Below are 25,021 nucleotides of genomic sequence, written 5' to 3'. Positions count from 1 at the left end.
AAATGAAAATGACATCTGGACAAAATTATAAGTTTCAGTTTCAGGACTTTATGCTATTACACATAAACAAAGGCATTACAAAGATGAGTTGATAACAATTAAATGTAATGTATTTGCTTCCCTGACAGATAACCACAACAGCCCTGTGTTAGTCTTCACTGAGCGCCGAGGTCCTTCATCATGCAGGACTGTTGAACCATCAGAACTTCATAAAGAGCATTTTTCCCTGTGTTACCAGCCGCTTTCAAGGGCCCACGGATTAATTCTCTCATCATCTTCTGCTGCGTTTTCTCTGACATGATGTTGTTGTATTGCTCATCCGTAAGGATGTTCTTCATCAGCAGACTGTCCAAGATGGACTCCATTCCACTGGCCCTCTGTACCAGTTCTGCCCACTTTGCATCGATGAACGCAGCACCTGAAAATGTTGCCAGCATGAGATCAGAGTGAACGTGAGTTTACTGTTGTACTGTTGTACTGTTGTACTGTTGTACTGTTTTACTGTTTTACTGTTGTACTGTTTTACTGTTGTACTGTTGTACGCACATTTACAAGGAGAGATCGTGTTCTACTTGTTGGCCAATTTAGTTGCAATATTGAACTGCTGAAGAAAATGTTTTAGACTTTTTTAGTTATTGCAAAAATGTGACTAAAATGAAGAAACAGGTTTCTTTACCTGTAGCTGGTGTGGTTGCTTGGGTTGAGTTCCCTGCAGAAAACCAAAAAAATCATAATATAATTCCTCTTTTGCCAGGTCAATTGGACATTCAGACGCAACTTCTGATTGTCAAGTCAAACAGGCATTCAGAGAAGATTTTACTCGTGTTTGTCAATTGATACATATATTTTAGTAAAATCTACATCAGAATTTATTCAGCCATTGACGTCTAGTTTCTTCATAATTTACTAAATATGTAGTGTTATTGCCGTTAGGTCCCATTATATGAACAGGGCATGTACAGGGAAATACCGGCTCAGTGGACTGTCTATAACAACAACAATAATAATTAGAATCATAATTATAATAATAATAATTACTGTATGGTAATATATAAAATCTTACTGAAATGAGGAAATACATTTATTTACCTGAAGTTGAGACATTTGCACAGGCTGCATTGGCTGCACTGGTTGAGATCCCTAAAAAAAATCAAGAAATTCATATGATAGTTCCTCATTTGTCAGGTCAAACAAACATTCAGAAAATAATTAATTTATTAATCTATTTAATTAATAACTTCTTTTTTAATACTACTTAATCTACACCATCATTTTGTCCATTCTAAAAATGTCACTAACATGAGTTAATACGTTTATCTGAGCCAGAGAATTATAAGTCTCTTGCTCTTCCTGCTCGACCAGATAAGATTCAAACTTTATAATAAGCAGTTATAGTTGATGGGTGTCACGTTACAGCCCCAGACCCCTCCCATCGGGTGTGTGTGTGTGTGTGTGTGTGTGTGTGTGTGTGTGTGTGTGTGTGTGTGTGTGTGTGTGTGTGTGTGTGTGTAGTCCCTGTCCATATGTACTTCCGGTGTGGCTGTTTAGATATATGTTCCCCCATCTCATCAGTTTATGCAAGGGTCTCCAAAGTACGGAGCGCGTTCAAATTTTCACTGGCTCGCAGCCTCTGTTGACTTTTCTGTTGATTTTACAGAACTTTGAAAAGTTGATTTTATATTTCACCAAAAGATGGCAGTAGACTAAAAATAATATATGCAGAATGCTCCGGAATGCCAGGCTGAATGGATGGGCCCCCGTGAACACATGTTCACCTCACCAAATCCGGCCCTCATTTTGGACCCCCTGGTCTAAATGTGTCACGCTGGGCTTGTTATGCGTCTAGTATATATTGTGTGTGCTAGTCCTGTGCCGAGCTCGTCTTTGTTTACGTGCATGGACGAAATTTTGATTTCATAGGTGGGAGGGACACAAATGGCTTGAGAACTGGGGCGCGGGTTTACCAAAACTGGCTGTTGACACCCCCCCCCAAAGTCCGTGTTTACGTGTGTGCAACGTCTCGTGTTAGTCGTGTCGCTCTTGACCTAAAACTGCATGTTTTCAACACGGCCTGCTATTCCTCGACCGTGACTATGAGTATGTCATGTTGCCTCTTGTAAAATCCAGTCACTGGATTAATGTAAATGTATAGCCAACATCATTACGTAAGCATTATGTGGAGTGATGTTTCGGCACACATAACCTACATACTTGTTATTAAGTAATTAATAACCACATTTACACTCAGAGGCGGTCTTTGCATAGAGGCGTGGCTAGGCAACTGCTTTGGGCCCCTCCCACTGCAGCCCACTGTAGGGGCCCCCAGACTAGCTAACTTATTTCTCACATATTAATGTTGATGGGCCCCCTAGCTAAATTTGCCTTGAGCCCCCAAATTGCTATGTCCGCCACTGTTTACACTACCAGTCAAGGGTTTGGACACACCTACTCTGTTTATTTGTATTATTATTTACATTAAAAGACAGGGAAGATGTCTAACCAATGAAATAACACATTATTATGCTCTAATAAACAGCGACTAACTTAGATTCTTGGAAGTAACTATCCTATAATATGATGACAGATTGCACGCTTTTGGTGTTAACCAGCTGAAGCAGCCACCTGTGATACAGCAGTCCTGTAGACATTCTCACATATGCAGAGACCTTGTAGTGTGAGAAACTAAAGTTCTGAGGGCTGCATTTAAAATACTGTGTGTGTGTGTGTGTGTGTGTGTGTGTGTGTGTGTGTGTGTGTGTGTGTTGAGAATGAATTACACCTTTCCCAAATTCATATAAAGATTTTTTATAATTTACCTATTTGCACTAATACAAAGAAATAAAAAGTGGACTTATTGTAGTTCCATGTATTTTTTTTGTAATGAGTTTGCTGGTCTGGCCCCCTTGAGATCCAATTAAGTTGTATGCAGCCCCCAGACCAAAATGAGTTTGACACCCCGATCTAAATCTTCCTCAATGTGAACGTAAAACCAAATTTGAGTATTTGTAAAACTATAACTTTGAATTACAAAATAGGAGAAATTGAGTTTTGAATCACTTAGCCCCTACCTGTACTGCCTTCTAGATCTTTGGCAACTTTATTGCAGTCAATGGCTTGCAGGATCTTAATTGTAATGTCCACCGCGGGTTTTTCAGTGTAGAAGTTTATAAGGTGGGTGGCCACGTCGCCTCGGTCTTTTCCATCTACCGCCTTCCGTCGGGTGCGCGGTTCCAGCTTGCTGTCGACCAACTTGTCGGCAAACCGTTTAAATTGGCCATCGTCGAGATCCTCGAGAGAGTCACAGATGTGGTCCCTAGTTGTTTTCTCCATGGTGCAGAAGCGCCTCTATGTAAAAGTAGGGGTAGACGATCTCCAGGGCGGGTCTTAGTGAGTTTGTAGGAAGTTGGAGATATAGGCTGTGTCATAGCCCGGTCTATATGCTGGAGGAACAGTGGCGAAATATCACGTAAAGACACGAATACGCTACTGGCCCTTCAATTGAGCTGACCTTGGACTTTAGTGGAATATGTCCGTTTGGAAGAAGGTTAGAGGGGAAAGAAAAATGAAGAAAATTTTGAGAAAGATCAGGTCGCAGATTCGTTATTGTATGGAAGTTATTGTATTAAATCTTCGTTGGTGTTCCAGTTGTGTCAGTTTATATTCGGTTCGTGTTTTGTGTTTTTTTCTCTATAATATTCTAAGATAATTGCATTCCATATTTTTATTTCACTGCTGTAACCGGTACATTTAATCAATAACGGCGACTGTGTTGGCATTTGGGTCATTCTACAAAAATGTCCACTTTTGACAGGTGGAAATTTTTCATACATAAATTAATTTTTTTAGGATTTTAAATTATACTACATTATTACTGTACTAATTGGCTATAAGAACATATATAAGGTACACCTAAATGGCTTTTTGACTTTTTTTTGTAAATTTATTTGAAGATTTCATGTAGGCCGTTACCCATCAAGATTGTAACACCCATCAGGATTGTAACACCAGTGATGGTAACACCAGTGACAACTGTCATAGCAAACCTATTTTACAAAATAGCTGCCACAGGAAATCAAACCACATGTCGACAGTCATGAACTACTCACTGAATTATGTATAAATTAATAAATTTTTATTATTCTATGTTCATTTTCCAAAGATTAAAGTAGGGCATACCAGTGACTTGCACTGAAACTTCGAAGGAAATCTTAGGGTAGATGATAAAATTTATAAAAAATGAAAAATGACATTGAACTTACAATGTGTCTGTTTTCATTAATCTTCAGAGAGGAAACAAAGTGACTTCCTGTGATGTCATCAGCATGGCTTTGTATATTAAAATAATAGTCTTTTGTCATATGGTAACACCAGTGACATGAATACAGGGGATGTACACATTTATTATGTATTTTATTATATTTATTTGCAATATTGTATTTTAAAATATTTTGTGTGACATATTGGACCTTTATGGACACATAACTGCAGTTGAGTTAATAAAGTATATGTTTTCCATTCAAAAATAAAAGCCCTTAGTTTTCCAGCATGACAGCGAGGACAGGCATTTTGGGGCACTTGGAAAAACACTAAAATGGTTGAAAAGAAATACTGACTCATGAGTGGTTCAAAAAGATATAATTGTTCAAGTATCATGTTGTTTTATCTTAAAATGTAAATAAATCCCTAAATTTGAGGGGTTTTAAAATGCAACTGCCCTGTTAAGTCTAGGGACAGAAAAGTGGACATTTCTGTAGAATGATCGTTTTATCGTATTAGACTTATTTGGTTGATTGAATTTCTATTAATTCTGATTAAAAACACTTCTGGGTTCACACTTTATATTCATTATGTTGTTTTTATACAAAATAAATAGTGAATTAGTAGGTCGCCATAAATGTTTTTTTTTACATAAGTGTTAATGTAGATATAATTTTACTTATTATTAGTAGGCCTACTGAAACTCATCTGTTGAACTTAACTATAGTCTATAGTCAAGTAGCTAAAAGGATTAATCAAGATTTAAGGGGGCTAATGGCGGTGTTGATGTGGCACTGGGCAGAATTTATCTAAACGTGGTTTTTGCCTGACCTGCTGTCCCTGGTAGCAGCATGTGGTACATGAACCTGATGAGGGAACTTGGAGGCACATCTGGATGCAGTTTTATAACGATGGTGTCAATGAGTCTCTCTACATATATATATCTACCCTGTCTCTCTACATACATGTCTACCCTCACTGAAAAAAATAAAGCATTGGCTCAATGTAATAAAATTGAATTAATCAATCACACAATTTTTTTTTCATTGAATCAATCCAAAAAACTAAATTCATTTACCAATGCTGTATTTTTTTCAGTGCTGTCTCTCTACATATATATATATCTACCCTGTCTCTCTACATATTTATCTACCCTGTCTCTCCATACATGTCTACCCTGTCTCTCTACATATATATCTACCCTGTCTCTCTACATACATGTCTACCCTGTCTCTCTACATATATATCTACCCTGTCTCTCTACATATATATCTACCCTGTCTCTCTACATACATGTCTACCCTGTCTCTCTACCCTGTCTCTCTACATATATATCTACCCTGTCTCTCTACATACATGTCTACCCTGTCTCTCTACATATATATCTACCCTGTCTCACTACATATATATCTTAGTTTCAGTTACATGCTTTGCCTTCTTGTCAGTATTTGTTGGATTCCTTCCCTGTTGTGTTGTAGAGTGAATGTGCAGTGTAGTAAATATGCCAGGCAGATTGCGTGCCGCCGTAGGCACGGCGATCGTTCAACATCAGTCCGGTAATAAACCCGAACTCGCACCTCCTCCTCCTCCTACGACCGAACTGTTACAGATTGACCCTTAAAGGAAGCAGCCATAGAGAGCCACGCCTCCACTCTGTTCTGAAGGGTATGGAGGAGTTGGATTATTTACAATTATGTCTTGTGGTTGATGTGAATGAGAAAGTGGTGGCGTTACCGTCACTGATGAGCCTGCTAGTATGTACACAAGTGAGGAAAGTAATGCTAATGGTTTTGTCATGCAATGTGTAATTTATCTTCATTACCTAACTTGCCCAATACCGCCAAGGGCCCCTTCAAGTGGCCCGTTCCCGTGACGCAGGGAAGATTGTTGTCTCCAGTTCTTGTGACCCTGAAGGGGTCTTCTGTTCCTGAGGCCGTCCTGCCACCTTACTCTCTCTTTCTCTTGCCCTCTCTTGTCCTCTCTCTCTTCTCTACTTTTACTTTTACTTATTCGAGTATCTACCTCCTGCGCCATTTCTAGCCCATCTCAAGTTTTCCTCCAGTCTTATCTCTTCCTGTCAGTTACTCTTTTATTTTTGGGAAGGGTTTTGTTTTGTTGCGGCATTCGCCTGCGGCCAGTAACTTCCCCTGGCGTCCTTAGTTCGTTTTATGCATTGAGTTTTTTCCACGTTCTTTCAGTTGCTTTTGTTATTTTCATCCCGTGTCTATATGGTTTAGTTTTGCCTTTTTACGTGTTGAGTTTTCCACATTGTTTCCTGTTGGTTCTACGGTTGTGCTTTATTTTTATGCGTTGAGTTTTCCGCATCCTTTTGAGTTTCGTTTTGCTACTGCGTGTATGCAGAGTGGTTTTCTGCTGTGCTTTCTGTTTGTTTGTGTGTGTTTATTTCATACACACAACCCTAGCGATAAGCATTTATCCCTATTGGTTTCTAACGGCATTTGGGTTAAATTCTTCCTTCATTCTTGAAATCTCCCTTCATTCTTATGCGGTGTGTACCGGTCTGTACACCCCGCGTTACATTCAGAAGATCCAACTGAGAAACATTAGCTAGCTACATTATTCCTCAAATACAGGTTACTTAGAAGTTACCTGGTAGTTAGCTACCATTGTCAGAATTACCTCAGAGAATTTACGCTATGTGTCAGATAGCAAGTTAGCTGGTTTAGTCACAGCTGGATCGTTCAACAGCCTCCTCCTTCTACGACCGAACCGTTACAGACAGACTGTTTTTGAACAATATAGCTCTTCAGCCATATTAGCCTGCCAACTAGCCCACAAGAGTATGATCATTTAGGCGTGATTACCTTCTTCTGGGGTGGTTAGAAAACATTTTAGTAATTACAAAAAGCTATACTGTGTTGATTGATCTAATGTGTCAGATATCAAGTCCAGATTCACGCTTCCAAGATCTACAGCAGGGGCGTTAGGGGCTGGTGAAGATTTTGTTTCCGGGTAGTTAGGGTGACCATACGTCCTCTCTTTCCCCGACATATTCTCTTTTGGGGAACAACAAAAATCGTCCGGCAGTGATTTCTAAATTGTCAAAAAAAATTGTCATTCGTGTGGGGTTTTGCTTTGATTGGACCTTTCTCTTAATGTTCCACCTCCTTGTGTGCCATAGACACGCCCTACATGCACACTCAGTCACCACAGTCTAAAAAGCAGCTGTGTGCTGGCCTGCAATAGCTCCACATCTCCATTCGAGATACCCCTCCACCCCGCTCCACCTCCCCCGTGCTCCAGAGCCCTGCAAAATTCACCGAAGAGTTACAGAACATTTAAGTAAACATGTAGGTCTGCCCCATGCCCCCTCTGTACCTGAAGGGCCCTCTTTGTGAAATGCTCACCCAGAGGATAGTTAACCGTGTGTTGTTGGTCACTCCTGACAATTTACCCAGTGCTAACAAACATAGTCTTAGCTAATATATTCTCGTTTGTCATTACTTCATTTTTTGATCATTTATTCCTCATGTAGTCCTTCATTTGCTGTTGTGGTCTGGCGCCAAGACAGGGCAATACTAGCTGTGAGTTCAAATGCCATTACTGGCAGTGTCGATTATATTCTGGTCGCTTCTGCAATTTCCTGTACACAAACGTATCCGTTTGTTACTACTAGTGAGGTATGTGTTTTGATTCACTGAGCAAGCAGGTTTGTGCAGTTATTTGTGCGCTACCTCTGGCTTTCTGTGAAAGAGACGCCACTGATCCACAGTATAATATTCTGTACAAAAAAATATCTGTAACTACAGATATTGTATTTATATTGGTAATACTCTTGTATATTATGTATTATTACTCTTATTACACTATTTATTTACCATAGTGACAATGTAATCTAAATGCCCAGTTAATTTTGGGTCTCTCAAGTAATCTGCAAGTCTTGTAGGAATTAATTGCAACATGTTATGACTAGACCTGTCTCACCTGTCCTGTTTTCTTTCAGATCTGCACTGTAACTGATAGAATCTCTGCTTTTCTCTGTAATACTCCAGTATAAGAGTCTGTGCTGATTAGTATCAGAGCTGATCAAACTTTTAGCAGTAGTTATCTAGGCATGAGAAATATACATTCCATTAGGAGGATAAGGAGGGAGTTAACTTCAAGTCATGAAAAAACCAACAAAAAAAAACCCAAACATGCACAAATAAACTGTTCTGTGGAAATGTGCTGCAAGTCTTTCATGATCTGAGATTTAAATGAACTGGTAGGACAAGTCATGGAATGTTTTGGTGCTGATTTCCAGTAATGTATGGGGCTTGGAGCACGTGTGCCGTCTTGTTTGGGTTCTGTTGATGGTACTTACATACCTTCTAAGACCAGAAGTTTCCAGAGAGCTCTGTACATCTTTTAAAATATTTTATAGTTATTTTTGTCAGGTCAATACATATTCTATATGATTATGATTTTATACACACATAAAATTATGAATGACTCTCTAGATAAAAATTTAACCTTACTTTTACAAGAAATATTTTTTAATTACAGTAGGATTTTCTTAAGTGACTCTAACATGATGATCATTTTCAGATATGCAGGACGTTCCCAGACATTCCTTTATGGTCAACTCTAAAAAAAATAAATAAATACAACTCAAAAAGTCACTGGAAGTTTTATGTCCTTGTAAACACAATACAATAATTTTTTGGGACAAACATTTAAAAACCCAAAAGCTGATCAGTAGAATACAGGGGAAATACAGTTTGGCCTGCACTTCAGGTTATTATATGGACAGAGAAATCTTCATTTTTTAATTAATCTAAGCAGAGGTACACCAGGCAAGATAATATATAACTGCAGGAATGCTATAAGCGAAGTATTTAATGCAGTTAGTGGAGAATTTAATGTTAAGAACAAATGACTGACGCACAGTCTCAGAGTCCAGGGAACAGGTAGAAAAGCTTCACCAGAGAGGTACGATCCTTACACACCATTTGTGTGCATGCTTTGAAATCCTCAAAGCGCATCATAACCTATAAGATTAGACAGGAGAAGAAACACAACAGGTTGCTGATCCTATTACTTGCTTTAAGTGACTGAAATACAAACAAAAGCTTTTTACTTAAGCTACTATATTAACGCTAAATTGAACTTGCCTGTCTGAACAATTCCTCAATGTGGTCCTTATGTGCGTTGTTGTTGAACACCTCTACGATGTATCTGATAAAGAATGCTCCCATTTGCTTATGTCTGTAAGCCTTGGTGTCTGTAGAAAAAATGTTTAACAAAGTTTATTGCATGCTATTGTAAATAACTCAAGCTAATCATTAGCTTTGTCCATAGTCTACCCAACACCCACAAGCTCAAGATCAAGGATCACACAAGGGCACTTTGTCTCACTGATGGTTACGTTTAATTCAATGGTGAGTCTGTGAGTTTTGTTTTTTGATTTGTGAAGAATTCCATTCACTTGATGCAGAAACTACTAAATGACAGAGGTAGTGCTTAGACACTTTCCCCCAATGCTTTGGGGAGATCTGGCCAAGACAAGTTATAACCCATCATTCTGTTAACACAGACGTAAATCATTGATTTGGTCACTTGCCAGGTGTGCAAGATAGCAGAGAGACGAAATCCTTCTCTTTGTGCACCAATACATCATCACTCTCAAAGTCACTCACGGCTTCCTCGCTGTCAGAAACCCACACACCACCATCCTCACCTGAACACATGGTTTTCATGAGGATTCAAACAGCAGTTTGTTCAAGTTTACTTTCAAATTAATATTTACTGATTTGCAGGAAAACTACAAAAATATCAAAAAGATTACTCTGCAAGGTACTACGCACTTGCAGAAAGAGAAAGAAGTCATATATTTAGGCATACCTCCTCTGCATGCTTGAATGAGAATAACCTTTGGTTTGTTGTGAAGACTAGGACAATTTTTAGTGTTCAGGTGGACATAGATGTTGTCAACAGGAAGGACATCTGTTGTGTTGCCCTGTCCATAATGGACTCCAAGAATGGCGTCCCTCTTGCCGTGGGACATTATAACAACAAAGGTGCTGTCTGACTCTGCGTGTTCCTCACGTCTCGCAAACTCCTTTAACTTCTCATCCATTTCCTGAAAACACAGTGAGTTGGTTTATTTACTGATGCAGTCATTGATGTTGTGTGCAAGTTTCCAAGCACCACAATAAACAAATAATAGTAATTAACTTCAATTAAATGCAGTATTGCCTGTTACATTTACACATTCTAAGGTATACTTTTGGTTTTCAGGTACTGAAATCGCTTCTGAAAATTTTTGAAAACAGAAGACCCAAGCAACCGGGTAAACTGGTCTAAAAAAGTGGCTACAGTTTGGATAAGAGGTGGAAAATGTATGAGGTTAATGTTTAGTGTGGTGAAGGGGAGCTTAGTTTTTAAAAGCTCTATTTCGCACCTACAGCGAGTTCAGAACGCGGCTGCAAGGGTTCTGACCCGCAGGAGAAAAAGATTATCATATTACACCTGCACTCCACTCACTGCACTGGTTACCTGTCAGCTTTAGAATAGATTTTAAGGTTCTAGTCATGGTTTTTAAATGTCTTCATGGTCTTGCCCCTCTTTACCTGAGTGAAATGATGGTTAGATATGTTCCAGTCAGGTCTCTCAGGTCTTCAAACAGTAATCTACTGGTGATTCCTAAAAGCCGATTAAAGATTGGTGAGGGTGCTTTTAGCCACTATGGCCCAAAGCTCTGGAATTCTCTTCCTGAAGAGCTCAGAGGCATTTCATCCCTGCATAGTTTTAAGAGCAGTCTCAAAACATTCCTGTTTAGATCCGCTTTTAAGAAACTCTATCTTAATAGTTTTATCTTATTTACTTTACTTTTTATTATCTTGTTTACTTTACTTTTTTACTTTTTATGTTATTTTAATGTTTTTATCTTTAATTTATTTTAACATTTTCTTTTTGTCTTATCTCCTTTTAATGTTTCTTTTTATTTATACTGTAAAGCACTTTGAGTTACATGTATGTATGAAAGGTGCTATACAAATAAAGATTATTATTATTATTATTAAAACAGCATCCACATGAACTCAAAATCTCTGTAATTTCCTATTAGGACATTTCCTAATTCTTCATGATATGAGGGTATAATGTAACATTTTATTCACATAAGCACAAGTCAGAATCACGTACCTTATTAGCCCCAGTTACTAGACAAACTGCACTTGAAGATTATAACTAATGAAGAGACATTACAAAATAGTAGAGCTCAGTACTGTCTTTTGTCCACATACGTTTCCAGAGAGGTTGGTGTATTTTACAACATCATAACCCAGCGCTGTCAGAAGCTTCTCCATGTTCTCATCATCTCTCTGAGCTCCATTTCTTTTAAGTCTCCTGTCATCAAACTCCACATTGTTGATGAGCAGGGCCAATCGCTTCCTCAAATGTTTCTCCTTAACATTGTAGATCTGACATTGTAAACAGACAGAGACCATTCAGTTGTGTATGAAATGAAATGAAATGAAATGTGCCATATTTTTGTCAATTGTAATTTTTACACCCCAATCGAAATTTGTCCTCCGCTTTTAACCCATCTGTGCAGTCAGAACACACACACACACACACTAGTGATTACTATTGTGTGTTACTAAAACAGGCTAAACTGTGTAGAAAAATCACAGCTCGATCAAACTAATTCACAGCTACAATCAGTCAACCTCAGTTAAAAATCACTTATTTATCATTAGGGATAGAAAAATGTTCTTATGCTATAATTTCACAAACCAGAAACCCTGTCTTGGCAGGATAGTCAAAACTACCAAATGTTTAACCAAAAGCATTTGTGCGTGCGTGTGTGTGTGTGTGTGTGTGTGTGTGTGTGTGTGTGCAGGGCCGGAGTGGGCCACTTTTTCAGCCCGGGAGTTTCATGCCCAAATTCAGCCCAAAATTACATTTATCGGCCCAAACTATTGACATGAGCCGGCCCATCGGGAATCCTCCCGAATCTCCCGATTAGCCACTCCGGCTCTGTGTGTGTGTGTGTGTGTGTGTGTGTGTGTGTGTGTGTGTGTGTGTGTGTGTGCTGCTAAAAGGTTACTCACGTCATTTCCTTTTTCTTGAAGTATGCTCTGTTTAAACTGCAATGTGCTGGTGTTAAGAGTAGAACCGTCAGATGGAGGGACAAGTTTGGGTTCTGGGCAGGACACTGGCTGGGGGTTTGGACAGGGCACCGCCTGGGGGTTTGGACAGGACACCGCCTGGGGGTTTGGACAGGACACCGGCTGGGGTGCTGTAGGTGTAGAATCCATAACAAAGATTAAATCGTAAAGATAAACCTGTATTTTACTAAACGACACTAAACAGCCAAATGAGATTTGAAACCCATTGCAATCAAGTAATCGAGGAACAGTCCAATGTTCCTTGACTGACCGATGTGTTAAGCTACAATACCTGAAGGAAGTGTTAAGTGTTTAGTCACATACCTCCGGGGACACTCTCTTCTAGTTCTGCTGCTTGCTGGTTGCAGTTAACAGCTCGGAGGACTTGCACAGCGACCTCCACCGCCTTCTTCTCCGTGTACTTGTCTATGAGTAAGCGCGCGAGGTCACTGGAGTCTTTTCCCTGAACATTATTTCGGCGAATACGCGGATTGAGCGGAACATCACATAGTTTGTAGGTAAACCTCCTAAACGCGGACTGGTCCAGGTCATCGAACACGTCGCACAAAAGGCTGTAGACGGTTGTCTCCATTTCCTAAAGCGCAGTATCTTCACCTCCACAAAACTTTCGAGGCTTTCGATTTTAAGACCAGCCCCTAAAGTGGGAAAAGCACAACGACGAGCTGATTCAATTCCTCTATTCAGTTCCTGTTGTGTTGATTCATTCGCTCGAAACAGATAGAAATATAAGCGATGCAAAAAAACAAAACAAACAGATTAGCCTTTACATTCTGTGAATGTTTTAAGTTGATTTGAATTAGTAGATTTGTCGCTCGTCTTTTTATCTAACTTTTAGTTGTAAAAATTCCTAATTCTTAATTTTCTGAAAAGTTAGTTGGTTTATTGACGGGTGCAGGGATGTTAAGCACGTGTGTTTTGAAGTACCACAATAAAAATTATAGTAATTAACATTTATTAAATACGACGAATGAATGAATTAATTAATTCATTATTCAAATTATAACTGTAAGGTGAACAGTCTAAAGTCTGGATGGACATTAAGTTCCTGCTGTCATCACTCCAGAGCTCAGATTGATGACAATGCAAACGCTCCTCACATTCATGAAGGTCTCAAATGACAAACAAAACTCTGGTTTTGTCCACATACGTTTCCAGAGAGGTTGGTGTATTTTACAACATCATAACCCAGCGCTGTCAGAAGCTGCTTCTCCATGTTCTCATCATCTCTCCGAGCTCCATTTCTTTTAAGTCTCCTGTCATCAAACTCCACATTGTTGATGAGCAGGGCCAATCGCTTCCTCAAATGTTTCTCCTTCACATTGTAGATCTGACATTGTAAACAGACAGAGACCATTTAATTGTGTGTTACTAATACAGGCTAAACTAAACATAAGCTAAACATCTAGCTTGCTAGCACATCATGTCTCATTCTAAACTCTACACTCAAATGTACAGGAGTGAGAATCAAAGCCTGAACTCAAAGGCTGGTTGTTGTCCATCCATTATGTCTGATGTGGTCTGAAGATGTCTGGTATTGCAATAAGCACAAGCTGCCTGATAATGTTTTGCAGCTTTTTGACTCATAAGCTGCTTACTCATGTAAATCAGTTCCCTCAGCTGCCAAAGCCGTGATAGCCTTAACCAAAACAAGATGGCCTACTCTTTCTGTGAACCAGCAGAATGTGTGTACATTACGTTTACTGAACGTAAAACTAAAACACAAACCACAACAAAAAAAACCATAAAACTATACCAAACTTTTTAAAAACAGCATCTCTGCTGTTTCCTATAAGGTCACTTAACCAGTGCTAAGCCAAAAAATTCTAAGTTATTTTGAGATGTGTTGGCCTATTTCAGTGAAAAATAAACAGTGATCAGGAGAAGAAAGTTCATTGTTGTCTCTACTACCATGTTATTCCTTTCTTCAACAGTATAATTTACATACAAACGTAATGTTCCGTTCTTCCCCTACACGTTCTCACCTAGAGTTGTTGGCCAGACCAGTCTATATGTGCTGTGTCTATATGTGCTGTGTCTACATGTGCTGTGTCTATATGTGCTGTGTCTATATGTGCTGTGTCTATATGTACTGTGTCTATATGTGCTGTGTCTATATGTGCTGTGTCTACATGTGCTGTGTCTATATGTACTGTGTCTATATGTGCTGTGTCTATATGTGCTGTGTCTACATGTGCTGTGTCTATATGTGCTGTGTCTACATGTGCTGTGTCTACATGTGCTGTGTCTATATGTGCTGTGTCTACATGTGCTGTGACTATATGTGCTGTGTCTATATGTGCTGTGTCTATATGTGCTGTGTCTATATGTGCTGTGACTATATGTGCTGTGTCTATATGTGCTGTGTCTATATGTGCTGTGTCTATATGTGCTGTGTCTATATGTACTGTGTCTATATGTGCTGTGTCTATATGTGCTGTGTCTACATGTGCTGTGTCTATATGTGCTGTGTCTACATGTGCTGTGTCTATATGTGCTGTGTCTACATGTGCTGTGTCTATATGTGCTGTGTCTATATGTGCTGTGTCTACATGTGCTGTGTCTATATGTGCTGTGTCTATATGTGCTGTGTCTATATGTGCTGTCTACATGTGCTGTGTCTATATGTGCTGTGTCTACATGTGCTGTGTCTATATGTGCTGTCTATATGTGCTGTGTTTACATGTGCTGTGTCTATATGTGCAGTGTCTACATGTGCTGTCTACATGTGCTGTGTCTATATGTGCTGTGTTTACATGTGCTGTGTCTATATGTGCTGTGTCTACATGTGCTGTGTCTATATGTGCTGTGTCTATATTTGCTGTGTCTACATGTGCTGTGTCTACATGTGCTGTGACTATATGTGCTGTGTCTATATGTGCTGTGTCTACATGTGCTGTGTCTACATGTGCTGTGACTATATGTGCTGTGTCTATATTTGCTGTGTCTATATGTGCTGTGTCTACATGTGCTGTGTCTATATGTGCTGTGTCTATATGTGCTGTGTCTATATGTGCTGTCTACATGTGCTGTGTCTATATGTGCTGTGTCTACATGTGCTGTGTCTATATGTGCTGTCTATATGTGCTGTGTTTACATGTGCTGTGTCTATATGTGCAGTGTCTACATGTGCTGTGTCTATATGTGCTGTGTTTACATGTGCTGTGTCTATATGTGCTGTGTCTACATGTGCTGTGTCTATATGTGCTGTGTCTATATTTGCTGTGTCTACATGTGCTGTGTCTACATGTGCTGTGACTATATGTGCTGTGTCTATATGTGCTGTGTCTACATGTGCTGTGTCTACATGTGCTGTGACTATATGTGCTGTGTCTATATTTGCTGTGTCTATATGTGCTGTGTCTATATGTGCTGTGTCTACATGTGCTGTGACTATATGTGCTGTGTCTATATTTGCTGTGTCTACATGTGCTGTGTCTACATGTGCTGTGACTATATGTGCTGTGTCTACATGTGCTGTGACTATATGTGCTGTGTCTATATTTGCTGTGTCTATATGTGCTGTGTCTACATGTGCTGTGACTATATGTGCTGTGTCTATATTTGCTGTGTCTATATGTGCTGTGTCTATATGTGCTGTGTCTATGTGCTGTGTCTATATGTGCTGTGTCTACATGTGCTGTGTCTATATGTGCTATGACTATATGTGCTGTGTCTATATTTGCTGTGTCTACATGTGCTGTGTCTACATGTGCTGTGACTATATGTGCTGTGTCTACATGTGCTGTGACTATATGTGCTGTGTCTATATTTGCTGTGTCTACATGTGCTGTGTCTACATGTGCTGTGACTATATGTGCTGTGTCTACATTTGCTGTGTCTATATGTGCTGTGTCTATGTGCTATATGCCCTCTGCTGTGTCGCCGGTTTTGAAAATATGACTTTTTCATGGCAACTAGAAAACTGCTTTAGAATTACATTTTAGTTACTTATTTTATTAAATTAGCAAATGAAGAGACTTTTGCAAGACTTTATGAGAAAGCTAAAACGTTTACTGAGGATCATTTTGAGTATTCTTCAAAGGATTTGTTACATTTCTTTTAGGTATATGATCATCATAACTCAAGCTCAAACTGGATTAGTTACAAGTTGCATTTTCTTTTTATACAATAGACCACACAAACGTATAAAACAAAATAAATTTTGTTTAGATGTTAAATTAAGAGTCCACCAAATTATCTTAATAATGCGTTTTGTCGAAATCTTTAACACATTTATCTATTCTATAGGATGATGTAGCAACTTTTCTCCGTTGGTGAACTTGTAGGTGTGGTACCACATCCTCTCCAACATCAGGCGAACTCATTCTGCGGAAATGAAGAAAGCAAAAAACGTTACACTATGAACCCCAACAATCCCCAACAATCCTCACCTCCTCTCTCCTCTCCTCCTTTATACAGGTGGTTATTTTACAGATAGGTAGGCTACATTATCTTTTTAGAGACATAAAAAAATATCGTTTACTGTTATTGGATGCCTGTTTTGATGCTGCCCGGTCAAGCTAAACGTCAGAATATAATGTTGAGTCTCCTCACTGAACACGGTGCATGGTTATGTTATCAGACATACGGGTTGCTCTGATATTTTCCCGCACTCTTATCATTACTGAGAAATGTTTTCAAACAGAAATTCAATCAAATCAAATCAGCGCTGCGCGTAACGATCGCCCATCACATTATAACAATTCGTGACCAGACTCAAATAATTCATTCAAGTTTAAACGTACTAGCGTTTATTTCGCCTTTGGTTATGGCTGCACTGGGACTTCTCAAAAACTAGTATGGAGAATCACACGCTTGTATCTTTTGTAAATGTTGGATATTTCGATCCACTTAATTTTTTTGTAGTGACATTTATTTGACTTCATAAGAATGTCTTTGGTAGTAAAAGTGAAAGTATGGTGCCGATTTACTTACAATTAACCTTAATTTTTAAGGAACTGAGCAGCAAACTTACTCTGAGATTCCTTTTGGAGGTCTTCGGCGACCTGATTATATCCGAGGGACTTTAATACTTCAACAGTAACTCCCACTGCTTGTCTTTCGGTGAACGTGTTTATTATTAGATCTGCTAGATCCATCGGGTCTGATGCCTTTTCCACGGCACCTCGACGGATTCGAGGTCCTTCTCTGCGATCACATAGTTTGCTTTTGAATTTCTTTAGGTCGTCCTTCCCTAGATCCTCGAAAGCGTCAATAATTACGTCCTTAGTCGTTTTCATGGTTAGTGATAGTGTCTTTTTTCAGAAGTCCTCTGTAGATTCACTTCCTACATGCATTACTTTCAGTATGTGGTCCTGCGCCATCCCTTCGCATAGACATATATACATAGACGCCTCATCGAGCGGGGCAGCCCGCTGCTGCGATACGTAACAGCGTCCGCCATATTGGTGAGGGCATATGTGCCAGTAAGGCTAATGCAAGTGAATGGAGCGAACTTCAGAAAGTGCTCTTCTACAAAGTATTTTTAGCTAATGTTCGTCATCGACCCACTCACATATAAACGTTAATATATTTGGAAATTAAACAATCACCAAAGACAACATTTATGACTTTTCATTATATTTTAATTGTAATTTCTGAATAAAAAAATGTCAACATATGATACAATTGATTCCGTTTTTATATTTACAGTAATTAACATTTATGAACATATGTACACACACATCATCAATATATGAAATAATAAATAAAATATCTATTTATATATGTACACATTAATATCTATATATATATATAGTTTATTCTTAGTTTCCTTTATATTTTTTGCATCACTTAGAGTTTATTGGTAAATTAATATTTGTTGATTTTATTTATTCGTTTTTTTACTTATTCTTAAACACAACTACAAAATCAATCAATATCTAAAACAGTTAAAAATCCAGAAAAAAATTTTTGTTTATACCTGAGTATATATCGAGCTGCTCTTTCAAATCTTCATTAATCAGTTTCTTCATCCTGAGATCCTCCAAAAGACCACTCACAGTGTTCTTTGCCCTCTTCTCTCTGTCCTTTGCATTCCTCCTCTCCCTTTCCAGACTCTCCACCCTAGCCAAGGCTTCCCTGAGTCTGGCCCTCAGATCCTCATTGGATGAAGGCAGAGCATAGGAGTGATCCTACAACAGAGATGTGAATATTGTTAATATCTGTGTGTGTTTGAAGAATGCTCCATAATGACTTATGTTCATAATGCTTCAGCGTTTGTTCATGGCTGTCATAATGCTAACAGCTGCTTAAGACAAAGTTATCATGTATTGACTCACATGTTTGCCCACAGACACTGGCTCAGCCTCCTGAACAGGTTGGGAGCAGTCTAGTGACGGGGTCTCCTGAGCCTTCTTTGAGCTCTTAGATGTCCTGGTAGACACGTGCTAAAACCAATGATAAAAGATAAAAAATTATCTAACAAGCAGATCCAAAAAGGGAAAATACGTTTTCCAGGATGGTGTGGCTCTGAATCTTGGCTTTCTAGAAGCACCGACCTTTTGGAGGTGAGCTGGGAAACAGAAGACTGAAGGAACAGCTCCAGTTCTGATCCTGACTGCCTGACCTGTCCTGTCAAAATCCTCTGGCCTGAAATGCTCACTGCAGAGCATGGAGGACAAGCTAGCAGAAAACCCTTCTCGTCTAGAGCCGGAGTGGCTAATCGGGAGATTCGGGATGATTCCCGATGGGCCGGCTCATGTCAATCTCTAGTTTGGGCCGATTGGGAGGGAAAAATAATTTTGGGCCGGATTTGGGCATGAAAATCCCGGGCTGAAAAAGTGTCCCACTCCGGCCCTGTTCTCGTCTGACAGCTGTTTCCCATCTCTTTCTGAGATCTCTATCTTTTGGAAACCTACATAGTATGACAAACGTTTGCTAAACAAATCACAATAATCAGAGTACCTACTTCGGTCGAATTTAGTAAAAATATACTTTCTTTGTTTGTTCTGAGACTGGTTTCACCGCGGGAAATCACAGTATTACGTCCGTGATGAACAGTATTGAACACAAAATCAGGAAAATCTGTACGTAAAATGACTCCGTAATGGACAAATAGAAGCATTAATACATTTACATTCTTACCTGTGAAAGGTTATGCCAATTGATCTTGTTTCAGTTGAAAAGCGGTTGGTGCAGTTATACGCAGAGCATGAGCGAGGCATCTTTCGCTGCTTCTCCGATCGCTCTTCTGCCCTCACCAATATGGCGGACGCATTTACGTACGACTCAGCGTTCCATGAGGCGTCTATGTATATATGTCTATGTCCCTTCGGATCTTGGAGGGCGGTAGAGAAGCGATATTAGTGTGAACACAGCGCCGCCTGAAGAAAATCACTGAACAACGTGTGGAGCGTTTTTCTCCTCACCAGTTTCCCGAAAACTGACCATGGCAAATTTAATGAAAGACGAAAGAAATAGCCATGTGATTCAAAGTCCAGGATATTCATTAACTCAGATGTATCATAGATTAGATCATGTTTAGTCTGTAAACCTATTTTGAGCATTTCCTTAAGACAGTATGTTAACAAAATATGCCAGTTTGTTTTATGTAGGCTATGTGAGTAGGTGTGTGTATGAGTGAGTTATAGAGGGATTTTACTCCTTTCTAAACACGTTCATAATAAATATTTTATGGTGCTATATTTCTGTTTTGAAACTGTTCCCATGATCATCTGAGTTGTTTGCCCAGACAGTGTTGGAGTGCCATTGATCTGTTAAGCCAGTGTACTGTTTTTTAAACCAGTAGTTGTCTCTCCATTTTAATGTCAAAATGTAAGCAGAATATATGATACCACAGTTTTCAGCATTATCTGCCAATATAACCACAATTTATTTACAATAGTTCACAATCTGATGCTGAAACAACAAATTAATTGGAATTACATAATATAATGCTCAAAGTTCATAAAATACATCATTTTGGTGTCTCCACATAAAAAGAGGTAGCTAACAATGTTTTGAAAAACATGACGAAATTGCATTTATTATCAGCTGACATGGGGTAGTGACCAATTATCTACGTGAACGCCTCTACGTCACATTCTTCTCCATTACAGTGAGCTACAAAAAATCAGCTCCATCATTAGCAGCGCTGAAGAGTTCTGCAATACGTCGTGGACGCAGACATTTTCAAAGCAATCCAAACAGATGCCTACAATCCAGAGATCGAACTCAAGTTTTGTGGGCTCTTGGGATACAAGAGTCCGTTTCTCCATAGAAGCCCAAAAGGAGTCCTTCAACAGCGTGTCCTTTGTAGGCATCTACCCTGCTAATGTGACCAGAGATCACCCGTGTCTTCTGACTTTGCAGTAACTGCTGATCTTGGTGAGGCTGCATTCGATGGTGAGATGTTCATACTGGCCAGGACCTCCTGAGCAGTCTTCCCCAACATACCCTGGACATCACACACAAAGCGGTAGACGTATCGTTTGCCGGCTGTTTTATGAATGATGTTCTTGTGGTAGTAGTAACGGAGGCCACGGCTGAGCTTCTCGTAGTTCATTTTGGGTTTGTTCTTGCATTGGCCCCAACGTTTGGCTACCTGTTAAATGACCAGCAAAATGGTGAACATCAGTCAGCTATTGCAAAAACAACAATAAAAAGGAAAATATCAGCAACGTGTGAATGCAGATCTAGAATAATGGTCATGATCTCTGTGTGCCCTTTCTTCAGCATTTCTGTACTTTGAGAGGTGTGCTAGCTGCAGTCCAGAACTATGCACACATCCTCACCTCTGCAGGGTCAGACATCTTGAACTCCCAGCCATCACCTGTCCATGTGATGAAGGTATGGCACGCAGAATCAAGAAGAAGCTCTAACAGGAACTGCCACAGCTGGATTGGCCCAGATCCTGTAAAAGATTGATCTGTTATAAGATGGCAATGACAAAATTACATATTGAGTATTATGATATCCTTAATTCTAAAAAAAAAAAAAAAAAAATCTAACCTGGGTAAGCAGACATTCCTGCCAGTTCACCCTCTCTGTCTGATCTTTGAGAGGGTGTAGTACGTCGCTTGGCCACACGGGGGCAGAAGGTTTCTGAAGGCTGAGGAACAGGGGACGAGGCAGAGGGAGACTGCCCCAGCAGTGCACTGTAGTAGCTGGTGGAAGAGTAGTCCGACCAGTAAGGTGAGGGTCTGCTTTGGGCCTCTGCTTCGAACAAACCGTAGGTCCTCTCTGGATCACCTGCTCCGCAAAGACAAAGATCATTGTTTAATATGAATTAGTTACATACATTGGATGCTAACAGCTACAAATAGAAAGTCATATTTAACTATTTGCACAATTTTAGTGTCAGAATGCAGCAAATCGCAAAGCACCTTCTGCGAGGGCATGACGGTAAAAGTCATCACATGTTAATCTACCGGAGCTCGGGTTATCTGATCAAACTACAGCCATCAGAACCAGACGCACCCTGAGGTGGGACCTACCTGTGTGGTCCAGGGCAGACGTTGCACTGCAACTGAGCTCTTTTGTGGTCTGGTAGATACTACCAGCGTCCACGGCAGAGCTGAACGGGCTGCTCTGGGAGGGGGGACACGGAGGCAGCAGATTCTGGTATGTCTGAGCGCCAGATTCCTGAAAGCCACCTGGCTGTCTCTCCATCACCATCCCATCTGGAACTGAGAGTGGGAAGACACGCTATGATGCACCCATTTACCCACCTAACTACACCTAGAGAAAGTCCCGGGGTTTAAAACAGACACAGACGTGTTTACTTCTCATTCAAATCAATGGGGCTGAATCAATAGTAATATAATAATAAATAATAATCGTATCATAGGTCAGATCTGTTATGTAGTTAATATAGGACTTTTACATCTTATGTAAAACTCTGAAAATGTATGATTCAGCTTGAAAGAAACTTGTCCATAGGAACTTTGATCTTAGAACATCATCACTGTGACTAACATGCAATTTAAGCAAATTATGTAGTGCATAAGAGACATTCAGTATTTTAAGAACCCCAAAAAAAGGTTTTTACATGGTTAAAAAGGTGATACTAACCATTAGTGTATGCTGCCCAGCCATTAAACTCTGGATAGGAGTCGAGATGAAATAAGCCGGGATCAGTGGAGTGAACTAGGAGGGGTAGATGCATAGGCAAATTAATTCAGTATAAGACTGCAGTTCTTAAATTGTTATTTGATGTCGAGCTGGACTGAGATACTGGAGCGCTAGTCCAGCACTGCAACACCTGCATCCTTGTGTTGGCACTGTGAACTTATCACTGTGAACTTATCACTGTGAACTTATCACTGTGCTGCTCACCTTTGGAACTGTTCATGTGTTCTTTCTGCAGGTCTCCAAACGTGTCTGTGTACTGCGGTTGGGCAGGTCCTTTGCTGTCTAACAAAAAGGACAGGTCTTCACCACTGTAGTCTGTGGGTACATTATCGGAGATATCAAGATCAATCAGTTCAACAGAAGCTATAGCATACACTGCAAATAACCTGGTTCAGTCTAGACATAAATCACCTTATAACTTGCATTGCCTGAAAGCAGCTTTACAAATGTTTGGGTCCAGATCTATGCTGATCAAGCCAGTGGTGACGGTAGCAAGATGAAAATGGGTGGAGGGCAATGCAAAGCAAAAATATCAGGCAGAAAAGGCGCTGTAAACGTCCACCGTGACCTAAACACGCCTTTCAACATGGTGCAGCACAAAAGCAGGACTCGTACAAGCGGGAAAATGGAGTCACGCTGGTGTTTCTGGAGCTGCCGCACCCTTTACAGCAAACCTTCCCTGAGTCTAAACTGGGCAGGACCGGGAGGAAGCAGACTGAGGCTGTGGGACGGAGGGATGATGAAAAGGGGAGGAGAGGGGGTGCTAAATCTGTTTGAGGAGGAAGTCTGGAGGAAAGGATTAGGAAAAGAGGGAGGGAGGAGAGAGAGAAAAAAACAGTGTATCTTTAACCTGACCACCTCTTGTTTCTGCACCCTAGTTTAGACATTCCTCACGGGGTCCACACACGTATCCTAACAGACCCTTTTCCTGACGAGCGATGAATTAGTGCAAGCAAACAAGATGTCAAGGTCCACTTCTGAGGGTTTTATTTTTGACAGGGCTTCTTTGATTGTGGTTTTGCAGTTGAAGGACAGAGGAAATGTTTTGCACACAGACTCAGGAAGTTTGAGAGGAGAAATGCCCAAATCTAACAAAATCCCAAACATCTTTGTACAGCAAATGAGAATATTACAAGTACAAGCACCTGAATGGTCACTTACATAAAAAATATGACTCAAAATTACAAGGGGGATACTGAGAAAGAGTAAGAATACTTTAAGAGTTTAAGAATTGTAAATATTAAACTAGATTTACCGTATAAACTGAAGTCAAAACCTCCTGGAACCTCTTGAGTTCTGAAGTCTTCAGTGTAATATGCAGCTTGATACATTTCCATCTACAGACAATTTTTACATTTTTACACAGGTATGGCTTTAAAATGGTTATAAAGCAATTACAATATGATAAACAAAGTCCAACGTGTGAAATATAATCGGTTTTGCCATTGATTACTCCACCATTTAAATATTTTTCTTATTTAGAATTCTACAATAATTCTAAAAGAATGTCAGAAAATTTAATTTCAATTATTTCACCTAAAATCAAACATCAAACTCACGTAGAATAATTTTTTTAACATACCTTAGATCTCGCGCAGGGTTTGAGGTTTTGCTACAGGTTTGCGTGCTGCCTTAAAATGTGTTGACTGTCGGTGGGATAACGTGCCCCGTTATAAAGAGGCGGCACGCGGAGGGGCGTGTCCCCGCGTGCGGGTGCGTCTCAAATGGAATGCGCTGTGCTTCGTGACTGAAGGCCGTCATGACGTCAGAGAGGAGTCACGAACACAGATTTGTTAGATTTTCATTCATGAAGCAGTTAAGAAAATACACACACATGTGAGGCAGAATCCATTCTAAAATAATCATTCTCATCATTGAATATTATTTTGTAGACTCCTAAGGTAATTCAAACGTAATCCTTGTTACTATTGTTGTTATTATTGTTGTTATTTAAATGATAATAATAGTATTTTTGTTTTTTTATTTTAATCTTAAATATAGACAAATGGAAGGATGCGGGCGGGCCTTATTCCACGGTTGTGGGCATGGACGCAGATGGAAATTCTGAAGTGAGGGGGACCAAGCTGTACAATATATATATATATATATATATATATATATATATATATATATATATATATATATATATATATATATATATATATATATATATATATTGTAGATGCTAGATTTCGGATGGGGTCAATATAAATCTGGAGGGACATGTCACCCCCGTCCCCAGTGCCATCTGCGCCCCTGGTTGTGGGGATCAGGTAGGCCACGTTGTGCTCGTAGACTATTCAGGCCTATGAACTGACCATTGGTTAGAATAACGGTTCGATCGACAGTAAACCATTCACATTTTCAGACAGAAAACAAAGCTAATTATTATAACATAAGACATATAACTGCATTCAAACAAGCTTGGGACGTTTTTGAATAAATCTTTGTTCACGGTAAAAATCAGTCATTGTTGAGTGAATAAACCTATTACTTTATTATTACTGTGCTTTTCTATCAAGGTTTGAATAAGTGGTGTGTGCTGACAGAAATTA

General features: G+C 39.6%; 4 protein-coding genes across 5 annotated transcripts; all 4 read right to left on the bottom strand.

Annotated features, from left to right (window-relative positions):
* Positions 1–25: 25 nt before the first annotated feature.
* pycard (PYD and CARD domain containing) lies at positions 26–3,438 on the bottom strand. The gene is made up of 4 exons (XM_077013276.1): positions 3,069–3,438; positions 1,090–1,140; positions 677–709; positions 26–418 (listed from the first exon to the last, which is right to left on the bottom strand). Exons 1-4 carry the CDS (start codon positions 3,328–3,330, stop codon positions 156–158), a joined length of 609 nt encoding a protein of 202 aa, XP_076869391.1. The 5' UTR covers positions 3,331–3,438; the 3' UTR covers positions 26–155.
* Positions 3,439–8,871: 5,433 nt separating this feature from the next.
* Positions 8,872–13,031, bottom strand: caspa (caspase a). Its single transcript, XM_077013268.1, has 7 exons — positions 12,696–13,031; positions 12,315–12,502; positions 11,505–11,681; positions 10,102–10,339; positions 9,821–9,937; positions 9,372–9,481; positions 8,872–9,248 (listed from the first exon to the last, which is right to left on the bottom strand). Exons 1-7 carry the CDS (start codon positions 12,961–12,963, stop codon positions 9,150–9,152), a joined length of 1,197 nt encoding a protein of 398 aa, XP_076869383.1. The 5' UTR covers positions 12,964–13,031; the 3' UTR covers positions 8,872–9,149.
* Positions 13,032–18,151: 5,120 nt separating this feature from the next.
* LOC143519633 (THAP domain-containing protein 6-like) lies at positions 18,152–19,665 on the bottom strand. Its single transcript, XM_077013277.1, has 5 exons — positions 19,479–19,665; positions 19,184–19,248; positions 18,893–19,032; positions 18,674–18,781; positions 18,152–18,526 (listed from the first exon to the last, which is right to left on the bottom strand). Exons 1-5 carry the CDS (start codon positions 19,556–19,558, stop codon positions 18,284–18,286), a joined length of 636 nt encoding a protein of 211 aa, XP_076869392.1. The 5' UTR covers positions 19,559–19,665; the 3' UTR covers positions 18,152–18,283.
* A 474-nt stretch (positions 19,666–20,139) lies between these two features.
* On the bottom strand, positions 20,140–24,188 carry etsrp (ETS1-related protein). 2 transcript variants are annotated; one of them, XM_077013260.1, is made up of 8 exons: positions 24,049–24,188; positions 23,722–23,803; positions 22,671–22,781; positions 22,407–22,481; positions 21,830–22,021; positions 21,345–21,584; positions 21,128–21,246; positions 20,140–20,937 (listed from the first exon to the last, which is right to left on the bottom strand). In XM_077013260.1, exons 2-8 carry the CDS (start codon positions 23,801–23,803, stop codon positions 20,665–20,667), a joined length of 1,092 nt encoding a protein of 363 aa, XP_076869375.1. In that variant the 5' UTR covers positions 24,049–24,188; the 3' UTR covers positions 20,140–20,664. The 2 variants fall into 2 exon arrangements, with proteins under 2 accessions (XP_076869375.1, XP_076869376.1); XM_077013261.1 differs by having other exon boundaries at positions 22,671–22,748.
* Between the last annotated feature and the right edge of the window lie 833 nt (positions 24,189–25,021).

The sequence above is a fragment of the Brachyhypopomus gauderio genome, chromosome 7 (genome assembly GCF_052324685.1).
Source record: "Brachyhypopomus gauderio isolate BG-103 chromosome 7, BGAUD_0.2, whole genome shotgun sequence".
NCBI classification, from domain to species: domain Eukaryota; kingdom Metazoa; phylum Chordata; class Actinopteri; order Gymnotiformes; family Hypopomidae; genus Brachyhypopomus; species Brachyhypopomus gauderio.
This window is presented reverse-complemented; position numbering and strand designations above follow the sequence as displayed.

Bases quoted from the DNA above. Each gene is read 5' to 3' on its own strand.
- pycard (XM_077013276.1), bottom strand. From the start codon at position 3,330: ATGGAGAAAACAACTAGGGACCACATCTGTGACTCTCTCGAGGATCTC. The intron at 1,141-3,068 runs GTAGGGGCTAAG...GATTTTTTTTAG, and splicing joins AGATCTAGAAGGCAGTACAG to GGATCTCAACCAGTGCAGCC. The intron at 419-676 runs GTAAAGAAACCT...CAACATTTTCAG, and splicing joins AGCAACCACACCAGCTACAG to GTGCTGCGTTCATCGATGCA.
- caspa (XM_077013268.1), bottom strand. From the start codon at position 12,963: ATGGAGACAACCGTCTACAGCCTTTTGTGCGACGTGTTCGATGACCTG. The intron at 12,503-12,695 runs GTATGTGACTAA...CTACACCTACAG, and splicing joins AGAAGAGAGTGTCCCCGGAG to CACCCCAGCCGGTGTCCTGT. The intron at 10,340-11,504 runs GTATGTGGACAA...CTGTGTTTTCAG, and splicing joins ACACCAACCTCTCTGGAAAC to GAAATGGATGAGAAGTTAAA.
- LOC143519633 (XM_077013277.1), bottom strand. From the start codon at position 19,558: ATGCCTCGCTCATGCTCTGCGTATAACTGCACCAACCGCTTTTCAACT. The intron at 19,033-19,183 runs GTGGGACACTTT...GCTCTAGACGAG, and splicing joins CAGACGAGAACAGGGCCGGA to AAGGGTTTTCTGCTAGCTTG. The intron at 18,782-18,892 runs GTCGGTGCTTCT...CATTGGTTTTAG, and splicing joins TCCCAGCTCACCTCCAAAAG to CACGTGTCTACCAGGACATC.
- etsrp (XM_077013260.1), bottom strand. From the start codon at position 23,803: ATGGAAATGTATCAAGCTGCATATTACACTGAAGACTTCAGAACTCAA. The intron at 22,482-22,670 runs GTGAGCAGCACA...TACCCCTCCTAG, and splicing joins ACACATGAACAGTTCCAAAG to TTCACTCCACTGATCCCGGC. The intron at 22,022-22,406 runs GTTAGTATCACC...TCCCACTCTCAG, and splicing joins CTGGGCAGCATACACTAATG to TTCCAGATGGGATGGTGATG.